The sequence below is a fragment of the Salminus brasiliensis genome, chromosome 1, assembly GCF_030463535.1.
Source record: "Salminus brasiliensis chromosome 1, fSalBra1.hap2, whole genome shotgun sequence".
In the NCBI taxonomy this organism is placed as follows: domain Eukaryota; kingdom Metazoa; phylum Chordata; class Actinopteri; order Characiformes; family Bryconidae; genus Salminus; species Salminus brasiliensis.
The window spans coordinates 11,074,310-11,091,052 of record NC_132878.1 but is presented as its reverse complement, the minus strand read 5'-3'; the positions used below and the strand labels follow the sequence as shown (position 1 = coordinate 11,091,052).

Below are 16,743 nucleotides of genomic sequence, written 5' to 3'. Positions count from 1 at the left end.
ATTACAGCCCCATCCTGGAAAATGTAATCTTAATCCACAAGAGTACAGTCTTGATCTAACCGACTCAAGCAAAGATGTCTGGCACTGCTTTCTAAAACCTGTCTAATGCTTCTGAGTCATGCCTCAATTTGCTAGACTCAACACCCCTGCACCATAGCCCCTGAACAAGTGTGATGGATTTTTCAGTGTCAGCATGGGCTGGTCCTGCTTCCAAATTGGCTGTGTTTCAGAAAGGGTAGAACTGGAGAGATTGTTGTCCGTGGTGTAAATCTCCTACATTTGAAGTCAGAATAAAGAGATTTATGTCTTTTAGTGACATTTCTAATAATGTGCAGCATGTGCAACATTAAAAAGAGAAAACCCCTTCATTGCCCATCTGAGGTACAATAGTAACACTTGTTATGCAATATATATTATATATATTTTAATAATGTAAGGAAGTTATGCACTCACTAATAAACAAGCTAAAACGTCGTAGGACTGGAGGATGTTGGCAGGGTTTGGGTAACACTTTCCCTAGAGCCAGCTAAAAAATCTACAGCCAAGGTGACAAGAGATTAATAGTATTACAGTTGAAGCACCTGACATCTAAATATATACCACAGCATAAACATGCCCAAACAACTAGGCATTCCTGGATGGATCATGTTGACTACATTTAGATTTTGTTGACATTGCTGAGGGCTACTGGCTTTCTTTATAGGTCATATTGGGAAAACAAAAACAGGGCTGGGGAGCAAGGTGCAGTCTAACCAGTATTTTCCAGGTTCACCATTGTTAGTTCCTAAGTACTGCTTTGCTAGCCTGTTGCTCCTTAATTTTTGTTTTAAGTCTGTTTAATAAGCTCATTTCCTGAAATAATAGCTTGATTAGCACCAAGGTAACAAATTAATTAGCTAAATGGCAGTAACGAAGGGTTTGAGGAGAGGATATTCCATTGAGCATTTGTAGGACCTCTTTTGCCTTTGATATTATGAAGACTCCCTAAAGATAATGCAGATGTAACTGCTGGATACTGAATCAGCAATCTACTAAAATCCTGGGAACGCAAACATATCTTTCCACCGCAGTAGCTTCCTTACCTAGTCTTAAACAGTAAGCTTTTCATTCAGGCAGTCACTGTACCAGCTTTGCTTTACCCAAACCTATCTTTACAAAGTAAAGTCTGGGGCCTATTTTCTGTCAACACCTATTTGGCACTATAAATATTACTCATTGCTTGACTTGCTGTTTTCCCTTTTTGAACAGGTAGTGATTGAAAATGACTCATTATGGAGCATAAAATGGTCATTCCAAAACATCATGGAAAAGAAAGGGCTACAGCTATCTTTCCAAAGATGTTAATATTTGGTTGGAATGAAGGATATCCTGCTTCTACAGCCAGTTTCGAGTCTCTTGGCGGTAAAGTTGGAAGTTGGTAAAAACCTAAAGAGACTCTGTATATGATCCTAGAAAACGGCTGTTAATATTTGAACTCCTCAGCAAAACAAACACACCCCTTCCTTCAGAGCTCCTTCAGAAGCTCTGCCTTGAATCCAAATAATCCTAGTGTGCCAGCAAACATCTTTTTTGATCTGTGTGGCCATAAAACCCTTTGCAAATGTTGTATGATCAAATACCATGATATAACATTAGAAAGAACAACGTCATGGCAAGTAATTAGCTTGGTTGTGGGTTTGCAGACTGTTGCTACAATTGCTGCAGCTCAGCAAACCAAAAAGTTGTGATTATCCATCACAAACATTCACAATGGGACTAAACAATACTGAGCTATTTCTGTCTAAAATAAGTCATGGTTACCCACCTATTGAGCAGAAAAAGAGCAACATCCTCATCCCTTTTCATGTCTTCAACATTCTGAGGTCTCTCCGCCGTCCAAAGGCCTCACCAATGTTTACACGTGTCTTTCCCCTTGCCTGATCTAAGAACTTTTGTTCAGCTTTTGTTTGTCAGATCTTTTCCTTTTTTTCCTGTTTCTCAGCCATCTTTCCTTGACAATGCATGTACTTCAACACGTAGCAGATACATAGTCTCCCCTGCCCCTTCCCTTCCTCAGTCGCCCCCCGTTGGCTGGGATAATGTTGTGTTTCTCGGTCCAAGCCACTTTGTATGTTTCCCCATTTCCAGAGCCAGGGTTGAGTATGAACGCAACAAAATATTCGCTGAATTTTACTGGATTTAAATCATATACAGCTTTTATCTTTTAACTGGTTCAGTGGCTTCAGTTGGTAAATGCTTCTGTGAAAAGGTGTTTGCTTTTTGCTTGCGGGTTCAAATTACACTTTCACCTGTTGGTATGTACTGTATGTAAGAGTGTTTTGTGACTGCAGGTGAGCCTGAGGCTGAGTATGTTGACTTCATTGTTCTCTTTCTCTGAATGTAAAGGATGCCTCACTGAACGAGTGACTCAGCCATGACTCAAGTTTACAATGAATGGTTTTGGCCTAACTTACCAGAGGGCATCTTTTCCTGGAATGACGTGTTGGTGGCTCTGAAGAGTAATGTGAAGATCCACTCATACAGAGGTTACATTTATTACTTTGATATGAGGGGTACACTGTCAGAAATGCATCTAAATGCTTGTCCCCCCCCTCTCCATTCTTCCTCTTTTATTTGTTGGTAGATCATCTCCTGGCTTATTTAAGGAAATTCATGCAGTCTGTCTTCCCTCCTTCCAACATAAATGTGTGACTCTTCTAAGAAATACCACATGGTGCACTAGCCCGAATACCAGCCTTGATACTCAGTTCTCCAATGAATGGAAGAGAGTTAAGCAGGGGCAGGTATTGCTCAAGCCAATCACACTACAGAACGTCCCCACGAGCCAAGGTTGGAGGGAGGGTTGCTCTGCTCTATTACACAGTGTGTCAGAGTTAAAGCACCGGTTGTTGCGGAGTGCCACTGGGGGTGGTTAGAAGCTTGTTTTTATTTTTATTTTTTATATACAGACGTATTTGTTGATCACTATTTAAATTAATATTTAATTTTTGCTTTTTGCATTTTTCTGAAAATGCTGTGCCTGTGTCTCTACGTGCCCGTGCCTAGTTCGTCTCAGACGGAGTTTGAATACTTTGAATCAAATGGTCTACCAGCAGAGTTGAAGTCTCTTTTCAAACTGAGTTTATTTCTTCCGTCTCAGGAATTTACCACGTACAGAAAATGGCGAAAGGTAGGTCACTGACTTCTTACAGTTTGTTAGTCAGGTTAGTTACTTTCACTTCATCTTACTGTTCACATTTTACTCTTTTTGTTTACTGTCTCTGCTGGGTTTGAATGAACAGCTGCTCCTAGATAAGTTCAAATACTGTTTTTACATCTTAGATTCATTAGAGTACGTCAACATCTCAGACTACATCTAGAATCATCTAGTAAGGATGCGTAGAAGCTTCTCCATTCATTACCATTGTGTTCCTATTTTAGATATTTAATCCAGATTAGTTCACTTGCTCTCTGAGTGCCCTCATTTAAATTGGCTGGCAGGCTCTCATGAATCAGACAATACTTCTTTGGTTCCATTGGACCAAAAAAATCGCTTTTACCTAATCATCACGGTACCCTACAGTATTTACTGCTATTGACTACTTGCAATAATACATTTTTAATTGGTGATTTAAGTGAGTCTGCTTGCTTGTTGTAAATGAAAATTATGTAAGGCAATTGCACACCCCTCCTTGTCTTCTCCCTTGAGAGGGTTCATTAACAGGTTTTGCTCAGGAAGCACCTGTATCTTTTTATAACTCTCTACAGGTCTCTCTATCTCGTTACAGTTATCTTGACCCACTTGTCTGAGTCTGTTGTCCGGCTTAATGGGGCTCAGGTCCCAATGTGGACAGTGCTGTGCTTCGAAAATGGCTATCTTAAAGAATTGCGTCTTGCCGATAGTGGTCCGAAATGGCTGGTAGTCGTTTTTTCAGCTCTGGGTTAGGGTTAGGTGATTGTGGTTATTTTCATTTCAAAGACTCTTTCAGAATGGGGGAAAATAGTGTTTAGCTGTTTGTATCCTACAATTTTCACACATGCATTTAATATCCCAACCATTATCCTGGCTAACCGGAGTGTGGATGCAGTGGTTCTGGTGTTAAGACCTGAGGCCAGGGGTACAAAAATACATGGTTAGTGTTTTTAATCAAGTAAAAGACAATATGGTAGTAAGTGTGTACACTTGGATGTATACTGAATCTTACTACTGTAATCTAATTGTCCTCTAATTGTTTCAGTTCACTACTGATTTCTGAATGTTATCGCAGTGCTTCATGTAAAAAGGTTAATACTACAGGGTGGCGTATTTCCAGCTGTTAGACAGTTCATGTATTTATCAATAAAGTCATTCAGTACACGCTCCAGCCAGTTGATGGTTGCTGTGGGGAAGTGCTGACAATCACCAGCAAAAAAAATGAATTGCTGCCCAGTCCAACACTGGTTGAACGTAAAGGGTAAAGAATACCAAGACAAGGGATACATGTTTTAATGGTCCTAGATTTCAGTGTTTTTTACCTGGCATAATAAATGTATTACTTGTAGCTTGTACTATTACTTTACTATCCATCTGTAAAGAACTGTCCGTAATACCATCCTTTTTTTTTTTAGTTGGACGTTTTTGTTTTTAAGCCCATTTGTCAATTATTTGTAAAGCAAATTATAATTTAATGTTTTGAAAAAGTCACATAAGTTAAGATATAATTGCTTGATTAATTTGTCTGTAATAATAACTTTACAAAATGCCTGCAAGTCTGTGTGGATGTCTGCCTCCACAAAGTCACACCACTCGCATGGTAACACGAATATGAATAAAAGGTCCAACAGTTTTCTACAGTGTAAAAAGGTTTGGTTTGGGTCAGCAATCGTGCAGATGTCCAGTCATTTTTCTACCAAATGAATGAACTAGGACAGGACATAGCCTGTAGCACACACAAATATTCTACTGAATAGTTGAATATTTCACCTCTTCTAGTAAAGACATATTTTGCCCAAGGTGGTGTTTGGAATTGAATAATTGGTTAATAATAAAGTCTGTACAATACCTACTCAGAACAGGGTTGCCATGTTCTCGGTAGTCTCTGAATAGATCGCTGTATTGAACATGATGTCATTCTCCTTGGGTTAAGATGAAGTTAAAAATTAAACCATCGCCTCCATTCCCATCCATTCCGTACGCTCTTTAAACTCAATGGTTCGATTCCGAACCCTTACTCAGATATCTCTCTTAAGCACTCAGCCCCTGAAAGCCTGTGGCTCCTCCACCAAATACATTGTGTTTGTGGTGTCTCCAAACAGTGCTAATGGGTATGATGGTGTACACAGCGGACCTTTCACAGCGGCCCTGACTAAACAGAGCCCATATGTCGGTAGTCTTCCGAAAGCCATCATCTCTATGACTTCCAGAACCTTCTGTCTTGAACACATTAGCATGACCTTCGCTCTAATTCACTTGTTTTTTGTGTGTTTTAGAAAATCGTGAAAGCTGGAGATAAGGACCTGGATGGCCAGCTGGACTTTGAGGAGTTTGTGCACTACCTTAGGGACCATGAGAAGAAGCTACGGCTGGTCTTCAAAAGTCTAGACAAGAAGAATGATGGTAGGGAGTGATGTGGGTTTATCCTGCCAGCAGCCTTTTTTGTTATTGTAAAGTTTGTGGCATTTGCATCATTCATCATGTTGCTGGCTTTGGAAATGCAAAAAGGGCTACTGGCTATAGCTGACTGACTGACTAGCTTCAAGTTTAGATTAAGGTAGTTTTAAGCAGATATGACTCTGTGAAAATGTTTCCCGATTCTCATCTCTGCAGGGTGCATCGATTCACAGGAGATCATGCAGTCACTGAGAGACCTGGGAGTGCACATCTCAGAGCAGCAGGCAGAGAAAATTCTTAAGAGGTGAGTTCACCATGTCCTTTGATTGGGCTGAACATCTATCTGGCTCCTTCATATCCACCTAATTACCCTTTGTTGAGCATGGAACACACTAAACAGTGATTAACGTATGTGAGTAAGTGACTATGCAGTAACCTAAGCATCCCTGAGGCGTGACAATCCAACATTACATGAGATGTTTTAAGTGTAAGATATTTCCACCAGGTTTTAATCTTTGTGTAACTTATTTTAATTTTAGATATTAATTACAGCTACGCACAATTGAAGATGGCCATGCATTAGGGCTGCAGCTATAAAATCACATTTAATATGTGAATATTTGATCAAATACTGTCCTTAGTATAAATGTAATTAGAGATGACATTGTGTTTTTTTATGGGTATTGGTGTCTGGGTGATGCTGGGGAGGGGGTGGTGTAACAGCAAACATTCACATTGTGTGATGTGAGTTGTTTGTTTCTTCCTGTAAATTAGAGTGAGTGTTGGAGTAGTTTGAGCATTATGGCCAATTTTTAGATGTTGAGCTTAATGGAAAATGGCTCATTTTAAAGCTAATGTTTTATTAAGAAAATATATAAAAATGACTGTATACTAATGATTTGCATTACTGAATACTTATGTTTATTATTCTGCATCATTTCCTAAATTGTATTGATGCATTTTATTTCATACATTTATTTAAAAAAAGTTTATTATGTAGTGCATATATAATATGCAATTTCTTTAGTAAAAATTAATTCACAGATTCTCTTTATATTTGCTTCTAGAAAAGTTGGAAAATTGGATTTTGTCATTTTTACATTTTTATTTTATTATATTCTTTATATAAATGTTTTAAAGTTTGAATAGTTGTTGAAGTCATTGTGTGTGTCTGTGTGTGTGTGTGCGTCTTTCTTTGCTCTTTCCTCTTGACCCACTGCATCTCGCTCTGTTCTCTCATGAACACAGTCTTGCTCTTTTTGTCCCTCCTCCTCCATGTCTTCTCAGAATTAGGAGGGGCCATATCTGGGCCCCTATAATGTAGTAAGTAAGCTGTCTTCTCTCCTCCTTCTGCTTGGCTTGCCTCCCCTTTCACTTCGTCTCTGCTGCTTTTTTTCTTTCCAAATCCACTCATTTCATTCTATGAGAAAACATGTAAGCCGATGCTAGATCCTTTTTGTTTATTCTTGTGGTCTTTTTGGACACTTCAGTGCATGATGAAAATTCAGATCCATTCACATGGCTGTTAACAGGAGCTGTTGGTTAGATGATTTAATTTTAGCTGTTAGCATTCAGGAACCAAGAGTGAAGAGCAACTGCAGCTGCTGCTGATCACAGGAATTTTAACAAAGTATCTGTATTTGGTTCCTTCCATGCAGTATGGACAAGAACGGGACAATGACTATTGACTGGAACGAATGGAGGGACTATCACCTGCTTCACCCAGCTGACAACATCCCTGAAATCATCCTCTACTGGAAACATTCGACGGTAAGCTGAAATGCTACAGCACTTCAGTTCTGCCATTAAGTTACAGTCCTTCAGTCTTTCCAGTCAAGTATAGTTTTTTGCTGTTTACTTGCTTAACTGAATGAGCTTTACGGGTTATTCTGGGCTTATGACGTTTGCTCTTTAGGCTACGTAACCAATAACAAGGTAAGAAGTGCCTGCGTCATTCAAAGAGCTGAAGACAGCACAGCCTGGATACTGGTGTACTGGTCTCATCGTTGACCCTTAGGACCAGGAGCTCAATTTACTGCAGACATTTACCCCCTTAGTCATTCATAGACTTTAAGCTTCACTTGAATTAGCTTTCGTGTAAAATGCGCTATTCAGGGACACGCAGGGTCAGTGATTTCCAGTTTAATCCTGTTACAGTGATCAGATCATCAGTGGCTCTTTACTTCCTGGAGCGTCACTTGCACAGCCTTATGACTTTCTGCGTCAGTCTGTCTGCTTCTTTAGACGAATTGAGACACTCACATGTACTTCACACTGGCCATGTTAACACCTGTAAACAAGTGAGCTATAAGTCTCCATGTCTAGGAGATAGGAATGCGGGCTGTGAGCCCAGGTTTTGTGGTATTTTTAATATTGGTCCCATATAAGATGCAACTTTTGGGATTAAAATTAGAAGTATTAGAAAGAAGCATCTGAAATTGATACAGTGAAGCATCAATTAATGCACATAAGGCAAACCCTTGATAAACGTTACGTAATGGTAGTAGAGGTGTTTACTACTGGCATGTGACTGTCTGGGGCCTCCACCCTGCTTGCTCTGCGTCCCTTTTTTCAAGATAAAACCAGCAAGCCTTTATCACAGAAAAACAGTCAGTGTCTGATCATGTCCTCAGTCTCTAGGTTTCAGTCAGTGTAGCATAAATTCTTTAATATAACCTAACAACCTCATCTGGCATGACCCGAAAATGGTTCTTTCTGTTGGTCTCTTTCACAATTGCAGACATTACCCAAGTAAACAACTTGCATAATTCACAATATGGTTGTGACCTAATGCGCTTCCTCTATGGCTAAACTTGGTTCTAAAAGTTGAACCAAATTGTACAAATAAACTTTCTTGAAGGTGCCCCCAGAATTGCACTGTATTAACTTTGGCATAGTTGAATAATTAGAGTTCAGTACATGAAGTTGACATACAATCAGCCTTAAACACTGTTGTGTCCCTCTTCAAAAGGAAAACAGCATAACCAAAACGTGGCTGTAAAAAGTACTTTTATTTACACCCCTCAAATTTTACACACCAGTGCCAGTGTCCATAATCAAGATTAAATTCTCAGCCTTTTTAATTTAATATAAGAATGGGATGTTTTTCATCTAAAGTTTGTAATATAATTTACTACTTTCAGATTTTTGACGTGGGGGAGAGTTTGATGGTGCCTGATGAGTTCACGGCAGAGGAGAAGAAGACAGGCATGTGGTGGCGTCACTTGGTAGCGGGAGGTGGGGCAGGCGCTGTGTCCCGCACTTGTACTGCCCCGCTGGATCGTCTCAAAGTACTCATGCAAGTAAGGACCCCCAGGGAGCTGCATATTTTAGCTATTTGAAACTTTAGCAATTTGACTGTGTTAAAGAATTTGCTGCACAAATCTGAGTTGCTGACAGCTGCATTAATTAAGAGCAGCACTAATTAATTTATAACTTGCCCAAACACTTTCACTCTACACTGTTACTGAGGTCATCAGTTTTTGAACCATATTAAGTGATGACATTGGCTGACTCGGCTCTTGAGCGTGGGTAAGGGGTTGCATACTATGGGATGTGGGATGTATTATCTAGTGATTACATGACTAAATAGGTGAAAGGTAAGACTGAGTTGCACTGCATTCACGAGACAGAAAGGCAACTTTACGGTCAAAGGTTTTAACAGCCGTTTCCTGTTAATCATAAGGTTGAATCTTTTTACTCTTGCAGTATATTGTAAAAGCTTTTAAAATGCTCAACAATCAAAGTTGGACTACACTTGTAATCCTGGACCATAAAGAAGTTCGACCTCAAAACTAGGGGCCAGTTGTAGAAAATGAGTAGGAACAGGAGCAAGGTAACAATTGTCATTTGAAAACAGCAGACAAGGAAGTGATTATTGATTAACGTCATGGTTATAAGCTGTTCCCGCTACCTTCTACTCAGTAACGCTAACACATTTGAGGAGGATAATGACCGTTTTGGATGTCACGTTCAAAACATTCAAGTAATCCTTATTATTCTGACCTGGCTGTGAAAAAAAAGCTTGCAAACGGCTTCACTTCCTTACAGTGGTGGCCAGAAACCAGGGTTCCACAGGAGGACTTGCTTGCCATCTATTACTCACTGTTAAAACCATGTTCGGAAAATTGTAGCATGCCCGTAAAAATGCTGAACAGTGTTTTTGTGGGGTTCTGGAGCAAGCAGGTCTTAGAAAGCGCAGTTATGAACAGGAGAGTGTTTCTGCTGTGATCCTTTAACCCTGCAACTAAAGAAAAGTCTGTAATAAGCATAAAAAAAGTACATGTTTTGGTCAAATGTCCTTTAAAATAGCCTCCATCCCTGGGGAAGTATGCTCTGAAACACTTCCTAGGAATCAGAGTAAACTGTTTTCATAAATATGCTTTTTGTGACCTACTGCCTACTGATCAAACATTAAGTAAAAACAAAATGAACTATACATTCAAATAAATACAAATTATTGTAATAATGGAAAAAGATGAGATAATAAAATGAAATGATCAATACGGCAGAGATATAGACAAAATGAATAAGGATATAAAGTACCATTTAATAAAAGTTTAAATTTAAAATAAAGGCAAGTTAGCAGCAGTTTATATCCCCAAAGTATGTATTTCTGCTGCTCAGATGTTATGAAGGAGCTGATTTCATATGTGTAGAGCAGCAGAGGCGATATTTCAGTCAGCTAGAGTAATATGACTGTGGTTCTTCTTTTATATTTAATTTAATTTAAACTCATTTGGCATGTGTTCCATGTTTAAAAATACATGAAGGAACCAGCTTTAAACTTGACCTACTGATTGATTGATTGTTTCTAGGTCCATGCGTCTCGTAGCAACACCATGTGCATCGCAGGTGGTTTCTCTCAAATGATCCGCGAGGGTGGAATTCGGTCCTTATGGCGAGGGAACGGCATGAACGTCTTAAAGATTGCACCCGAGTCCGCCATCAAGTTCATGGCGTATGAGCAGGTAAGCTTTACCCCAAAGTGCAGTTTAGTGTGTTGAGGATTCTCTTGGTCTCTCTAGTCTTCAGGCTGATTAGGATTCAATTATCACAGGAATTAAATGCGCCTTCACGATGGTGTATAGTAATAACTAATAACGATCATCTCTTCAGGTAATTAGTGTGTAATCGTATTAGAGCTGTTTCAGTGGGCCATGTCTGTAACATAATAAGCTTATCACACAACCACACATGCAAGAACAGGGGACACTGCCAGTGCCATTTTACTGTGATCAGTTGTTTATCATTTAATGAATGTTCTGTGGTTGGTCTCGTCTCATCAGATAAAGCGGCTGATTGGCAGCAATCAGGAAACCTTGGGGATTCTGGAGAGGCTGGTGGCAGGATCTCTGGCTGGAGCTATTGCACAGAGCAGCATCTATCCCATGGAGGTGAGAGAATGGAGGACAATATGGTAGAATGCTGTTAATTTTCCATTTGTTTGTAGAACTGACAGATCTTTGCACAGGTGTGTATGGAGAAAACCATGTCCACCTGCTTTGAAATGCCAGCTCCATTTCAAAAGCCACCTTAAAGTAGGCGTTATTCTTCAACTTTGCCTAAATCAATATAACTTGTAATGTGGATGCTCTTTATGTACAGTTTCCTGATACAAAAAAGTCCTCTCAGAAACGTGTGTTCTTAATTATCCATGTGTTGATAGCTTGTTATTTGCCACTAAGTGGTATTCAGAGGACGGCAGGCTCTTGAGACCTAAACAAAGACTCTTGTGTTCACTTAAAGGTCCTGAAGACTCGACTTGCCCTGGGAAGGACGGGTCAGTACACTGGCATTGTAGGCTGTGCCAAGCACATACTTCAGAAAGAAGGTATGGCAGCTTTCTACAAGGGCTACATCCCCAACATGCTCGGCATTATCCCTTATGCTGGAATAGACTTGGCAGTGTATGAGGTAAGATTCTCTTCACAATGTGTCTTGTAAGGAAGGTATCTGTCTGTCTCTTCCTTTATTTTTGTGTTTCATTAAGTATTAAAGCTTTATCTGTATGACCTGTTATTAAATTATGACTTGTGACCAAATTAAAAGAAAAAAGAATATTGCATAAAGAGGAAGGGTATGCAAAATATTAAAATTTCAATATCTTGTTTTTTCTACAGACTCTAAAGAACTCGTGGCTTCAGAGGTATGCCACAGACAGCGCAGACCCGGGCGTGTTTGTATTGCTAGCTTGTGGCACCATGTCAAGCACTTGCGGTCAGTTAGCCAGCTACCCCTTGGCCTTGGTTAGGACGCGCATGCAGGCTCAAGGTGGGGATCTTAAATGTGTTTAATTGCTGTGACCCTTTAGCTCTTCTTTACACAATCTTTATTCTTGTGTTAATTTGTAATCTCATCTCCCTCTATCACTGTCTTTGAACAGCAGCTGCAATGGAGGGAGGGCCTCAGATGACTATGAGCGGCCTGTTCAGACACATTGTGCGGACGGAGGGTGCCATGGGGCTCTATCGAGGCCTGGCCCCTAACTTCATGAAAGTCATTCCAGCAGTCAGCATCAGCTACGTAGTGTACGAGAATTTAAAAGTCAGCCTTGGGGTCCAGTCCCGGTGAGCGTACCAGAGAAAATCTTTTCCCTTAGTTTTTTTTTTCCCCTTTTGAATTTTCATCAGGATCTGGCCTCAATGTGAGACCTGAAAGGAATGGGAAATCTTGGGTGATGAGACCTGGGGTTTGAGACCATGTTGTCATTCTGTGAATGCCAGAAGGAACAAGGAGGGAGCAGAGTTAGCATAAGGATCTAAACCAGAAACTTGAGAAGGAAGACTGGTGGACTGTCCTATTTGAATGGTCATGACTGGTGTTCCAAAGTGGGATGAAACTCTCAAAACCTCACACTCAAAAGATCTAGGCTTGAATATCAAACTGGAGATGCATATGATTCACAAGGGACCAAGAGTAGGCACGTCCGTTTGCCACAGCCACACTGCTTGTGGTGTCTTAAGGAGATGAAGGGAATTTGCACGATGCTCATAGTTTTGAGAAGCTGCTCATAAGGTCACTGTCTTGTAGTTCTACTAGGGGGCAGTGCTGGACAACTAGACGCTTAAGCCTGACAGTATCCATACTCTGCGAATCCTACCCTGCCTTGGGTTTTGCTTTTGAGTTGAGATGTTTATTTAAGCACTACTTTTTATATCATTGTTTTGTTAATATAATTTATTAACCTATGACTTTGTTTTACCCACTTTCAAAGTAGAACATGTTTCTTTTAAAAAACCAAGTAACAATGCATGAGCCTAGTAGATGTACAAGGACTTAATTATTTAAATACTTCTAAATAATTGTTCGTAATAACCTTTAAATGTTTTTTTTTTTCAGTTAAATTGTCTAAATGTTACTTTTAGGACCTCTAAAGCATTTTAATACATGTTGTCTGTTTTATTTATTTGATTGTAATCTGTTTAGAAAGGATTCTAATGGTGTAAACAGCAGATACAATATTCCTAACTGTGGCTGATGACAAGTTGCTACAAAGTGTCTGTATGTTGTGTTTAATCTTCATAATACGAAACATATTTCGCATTACAAAGGATTCATATTACACTCAAAATAATTAGCAGCTGGTCAAGTTTACCATCTACATGTATTGGTCCCTGGTTAAAACTTACAATGTGAATCCGTTCTTTACGACTTGGTTCAGAACAGTCTTGGTGTAAATATCCAATTTCTCGACTGCAGATTTTAAAATGTAGATACTGGTCACCTGGAAGTTTTAAGCCTAAATGCTGTATTTCACCATACAGGGTGAAATGTGTTGCACATAGATGAGGAAAGAGGGGGAAGCAAATCAATGCAGTTGTTGGCCCAAACTGCTGCTCTGCTCCTTGCTGTTAAATGAATCCTTGCCTTTAAAAAGTAATCTCCCAGTATTAGTGCACAAGCCTTAGTGTCCTGCATTCTCCTGCTTCACAAACCCACCAAGAAGTAAAAGAAAAAAGCGCTCAGGAACTTTCTGCTAATCTATAAAATACAGACTTGAATTGTGTGTGTCGGACTGAATGACACTAGAATGGGAGTTAGATATGTGTTGTCTGTCTTTTTAAACCTTGTCATTTAGAGTAAACGTGAGTTATCTGTGCATGGGTGTGATGTTTCATGTTGTAACTGAAAGGGAAATGTTTTGTGAGGAAGAATCTTAGTCCAAAGTTAATCAGCTACAGTTTAGGAGGATCAGAATACCACGTCCACGTTTGATTTAGATTTACAACTGTAGTCCCTGGGTTGAAATGGGTCATTTTCAGCTGTTGGTTTCAGTGGAAATGCTGGATCTCTACATTAGAAACATGCTTATTCATGCTTATTCTAAACTCTGACTGAACTTTAATGCACAAAAAAAAAATCAAGTTTTCTCTCCAAGCCTAGCTAAAATTTAAGATGGTGTTTTGCAGAATACATATAGATTATGTGTGTGTGTATGTACATGCATATGGACACTTACGTTTTGGATTCTAAGTTCATATATGGATAAAGAATTTGGTGTAAATCCACCAGTCCAGTTTGCTTAAAACTAATTGTGGGAACTACAGCTTTCCCTAAACCCATTTCAGTCTTGTATCTTCATGTTTATGCCGTCATTGCAATGTTAGGTCTACTGTAACAAGGTACATGTTCCGTCCTATAACTGAAGTGGAAGTGAGCGAATGAAATGTATGTTTTGTTTTCATTTGTGTAATTTTCTTTTTTTTTATTTCTTACATAATTTGAAAATGGCAACTGTTTGGCATTGTTAAAGTTGTACGATGGACGAATAGAAATGGTCCGCTGGGGTTTTGTTTCGACAGCTATTATACATATTACCTAATGTCAAATATAAAACTTCTAAATTAGGCCTCACTGAACAATAATCAATACTCAACCCTGAACCCAGAAGTCATTACGTTTTGAAATCTAGTAGGTGCCTTTAGATGACCTTGTTTAGCTGAATCTGTTGTATTAGACTTAGCTTGCAGGCAGAAGGTGAAGCCTTTAAAGGGAATTCTACCAATATATACCAACTTATAACTCAATCGATATGATAAACGGTCATTCAGAGTGGTTTGATGTACAATGCTCCATTGTAAAGAAACTAAAAACAGTCAGAATTGTCTGAAGTAATTGTTGAAATGTTTTCCGAATGCACTGCCTATTTATCTGATGCCTGAGACCTTGTTTTATAGTAGTTGTAAGAGAAGGTTTTGGTCTAAAACATGGTTCTAAATGCATTTGTGGAGTTGGGGTACATGTTGGGTGGTGTTAGGCAGAATAGTCCTAATAGTCCTGCTTTAGAATAGCCCTCCCATTATAAACATAACATATAAAACGTATACTGACACATGTAGCTTCACTGGTGGTTTTGGATGGTAGATAAAATGACTAGATTTTAGTGTTTATAGACAAGGTTCCCCCTGGTTCTCGTCATCACTGTAACAAAAATCTTCCAAAAAAAAAAGGCAAGTTCCTCCGCAATTTCACAGCAAACCACTCTAAATGACCTAGATGTTTACATCTCAAATTGTTCATGAAAACTGGAAGATTTACCCTTGAAAGCAAAGCTGTGTTTCAACCTTATCTCCATCTGTAGCACAAAGTCTACAGTACAGTAATTTCTACCATCTTCATGACTTCTGTTACAAGTCTGGTTCAAGTCCTTGGACTTTCAGTTGTACAGGAAAACGCACACAAACACAACACAAGCGTCCATTGTAAGTGATTGTACACTACAGATGCAGCAAATGGAGATGGGTTTGAAAAACACTGGAGTAATAGTCCTTTAGCTTTTATTAAGTTGACTGGTCAGATATATTTGCCTCACTGTTCTTGTTCTAATGCATGTATGTGTATGAAGTGATGTATAAATGTGCAAACGATGCTGTAGAAGACTTTATATACGGGGCTTTACCAGCCGAGGGCCGCTCCTTTATTAACGATAAATGCCTTTTGCACTTTTACGCCCTCTAGTGAATTCTCCAATCCCCCCCCCTCGACTTGTATGCTGAGTCATTCACTTTATTATAAGAACTGTTTGTGTATCGTCTTGATCTTCAGATCAGGCTCATCTTGTGCATGTGGCTCCTATCCCATATGAGCTTTACAAGGCACGGCGCCTTTGCTGGCTCAGGCTCGAGGCTGTACGTCTTTGTAGCAAGAAGTAAGAATGACGACCCCCAACCCTCGCCGTGCTGCCTGATGTTTCACGCCTTACTTTTCAGCAGCCACTGTCTGGTAGCCTTTGTATGTAACTGCTTTTGCAAAACTGAAAACGTGGGATTTTTTGCCACGTATATCAATATGTACTGTTCATGGGGTCTCCAAGGGTGCGTTTAGAAGGCACATATTTGCTTTGACCTTCTCAGCGATGGAACCTATGGTTATCTACATGTAATCACTGACTGAAATAGCTGGTATTTGATTGGTAATACCCAGTGACATTTGATGGATTGCTCTTTTAAGATCTGTTCTGGGAGGGAAAAGTCAGATTTAGTGGCCTGTCTAACAAAGCCTTGGAATCAGATAGGGTAAGAGATGCAATATCCAAATATTTTTACTGCAAGACATATCTTTTATGAACAGTAAGGCTGAAAAAAAGGACCATGAGTCTTAGTTTATGCTGAAATGTAATAATCAATGCAAAAATGTGTACTGCACAGAGTCTGAGTGTTATCCCTGATAGATTGCCTAAAGTGTATGAATGTAGAGTAAGTATATTTATGTTCGTATGGAAATAATGTTCAATAAAGATATTATTTCAGTTAAATGGTTGTCTTGTGTTGTGTAAACTACACCTGCTCGTTTATAGTTTCTTCTGAAATCACGGGTAACTGTCTCTACTGTCCAGAGAAGACTTTCTACTTGCAGCATTGCTGTAAGGATTTGAATGCATTCAGCAACAAGAGCATTAGTGAGGTCAGGATGTTGGAAGATCACCACCCCACCTCATCCCTAACTCGTGCCAAAAGTATTGAATGGAGCACCATCCATCATTTGCAAGTAGGACGTGTGGAGAACTCCCTCAATTCAACTCGTTGACCGGTGTGGAAGGTGTGTTAGAGCAAGACTCCACAAACTGCTGGACTCTGGTGCTCAGGTCCCCACCCTACTGGCCTATGACTACCACAAACCTCTGACTCCAGTCACAAGTCCAGGTAAATCAAACTTAAGGCCTCTGTGAGCAG

At 39.6% G+C, this 16,743-nt stretch overlaps 1 protein-coding gene across 6 annotated transcripts in view; it reads left to right on the top strand.

The window, feature by feature from the left end:
- Positions 1 to 16,325, top strand: part of slc25a25b (solute carrier family 25 member 25b) — a 29,737-nt gene extending 13,412 nt beyond the window's left edge. For 2 of the 6 annotated variants that reach the window (XM_072665814.1, XM_072665963.1), the window contains 10 exons: positions 5,449 to 5,575; positions 5,786 to 5,873; positions 6,857 to 6,892; positions 7,228 to 7,339; positions 8,713 to 8,871; positions 10,387 to 10,539; positions 10,858 to 10,965; positions 11,318 to 11,485; positions 11,692 to 11,842; positions 11,955 to 16,325. In XM_072665814.1, coding sequence (XP_072521915.1) covers positions 5,449 to 5,575; positions 5,786 to 5,873; positions 6,857 to 6,892; positions 7,228 to 7,339; positions 8,713 to 8,871; positions 10,387 to 10,539; positions 10,858 to 10,965; positions 11,318 to 11,485; positions 11,692 to 11,842; positions 11,955 to 12,142 — 1,290 coding nt within the window. In that variant the 3' untranslated portion in view covers positions 12,143 to 16,325. Of the gene's footprint in view, positions 1 to 3,010; positions 3,170 to 5,448; positions 5,576 to 5,785; positions 5,874 to 6,856; positions 6,893 to 6,925; positions 7,004 to 7,227; positions 7,340 to 8,712; positions 8,872 to 10,386; positions 10,540 to 10,857; positions 10,966 to 11,317; positions 11,486 to 11,691; positions 11,843 to 11,954 lie in introns of those variants that run through there. The other 4 variants (XM_072666044.1, XM_072666115.1, XM_072665887.1 and 1 more) reach the window with 4 other exon arrangements.
- Positions 16,326 to 16,743: the final 418 nt, after the last annotated feature.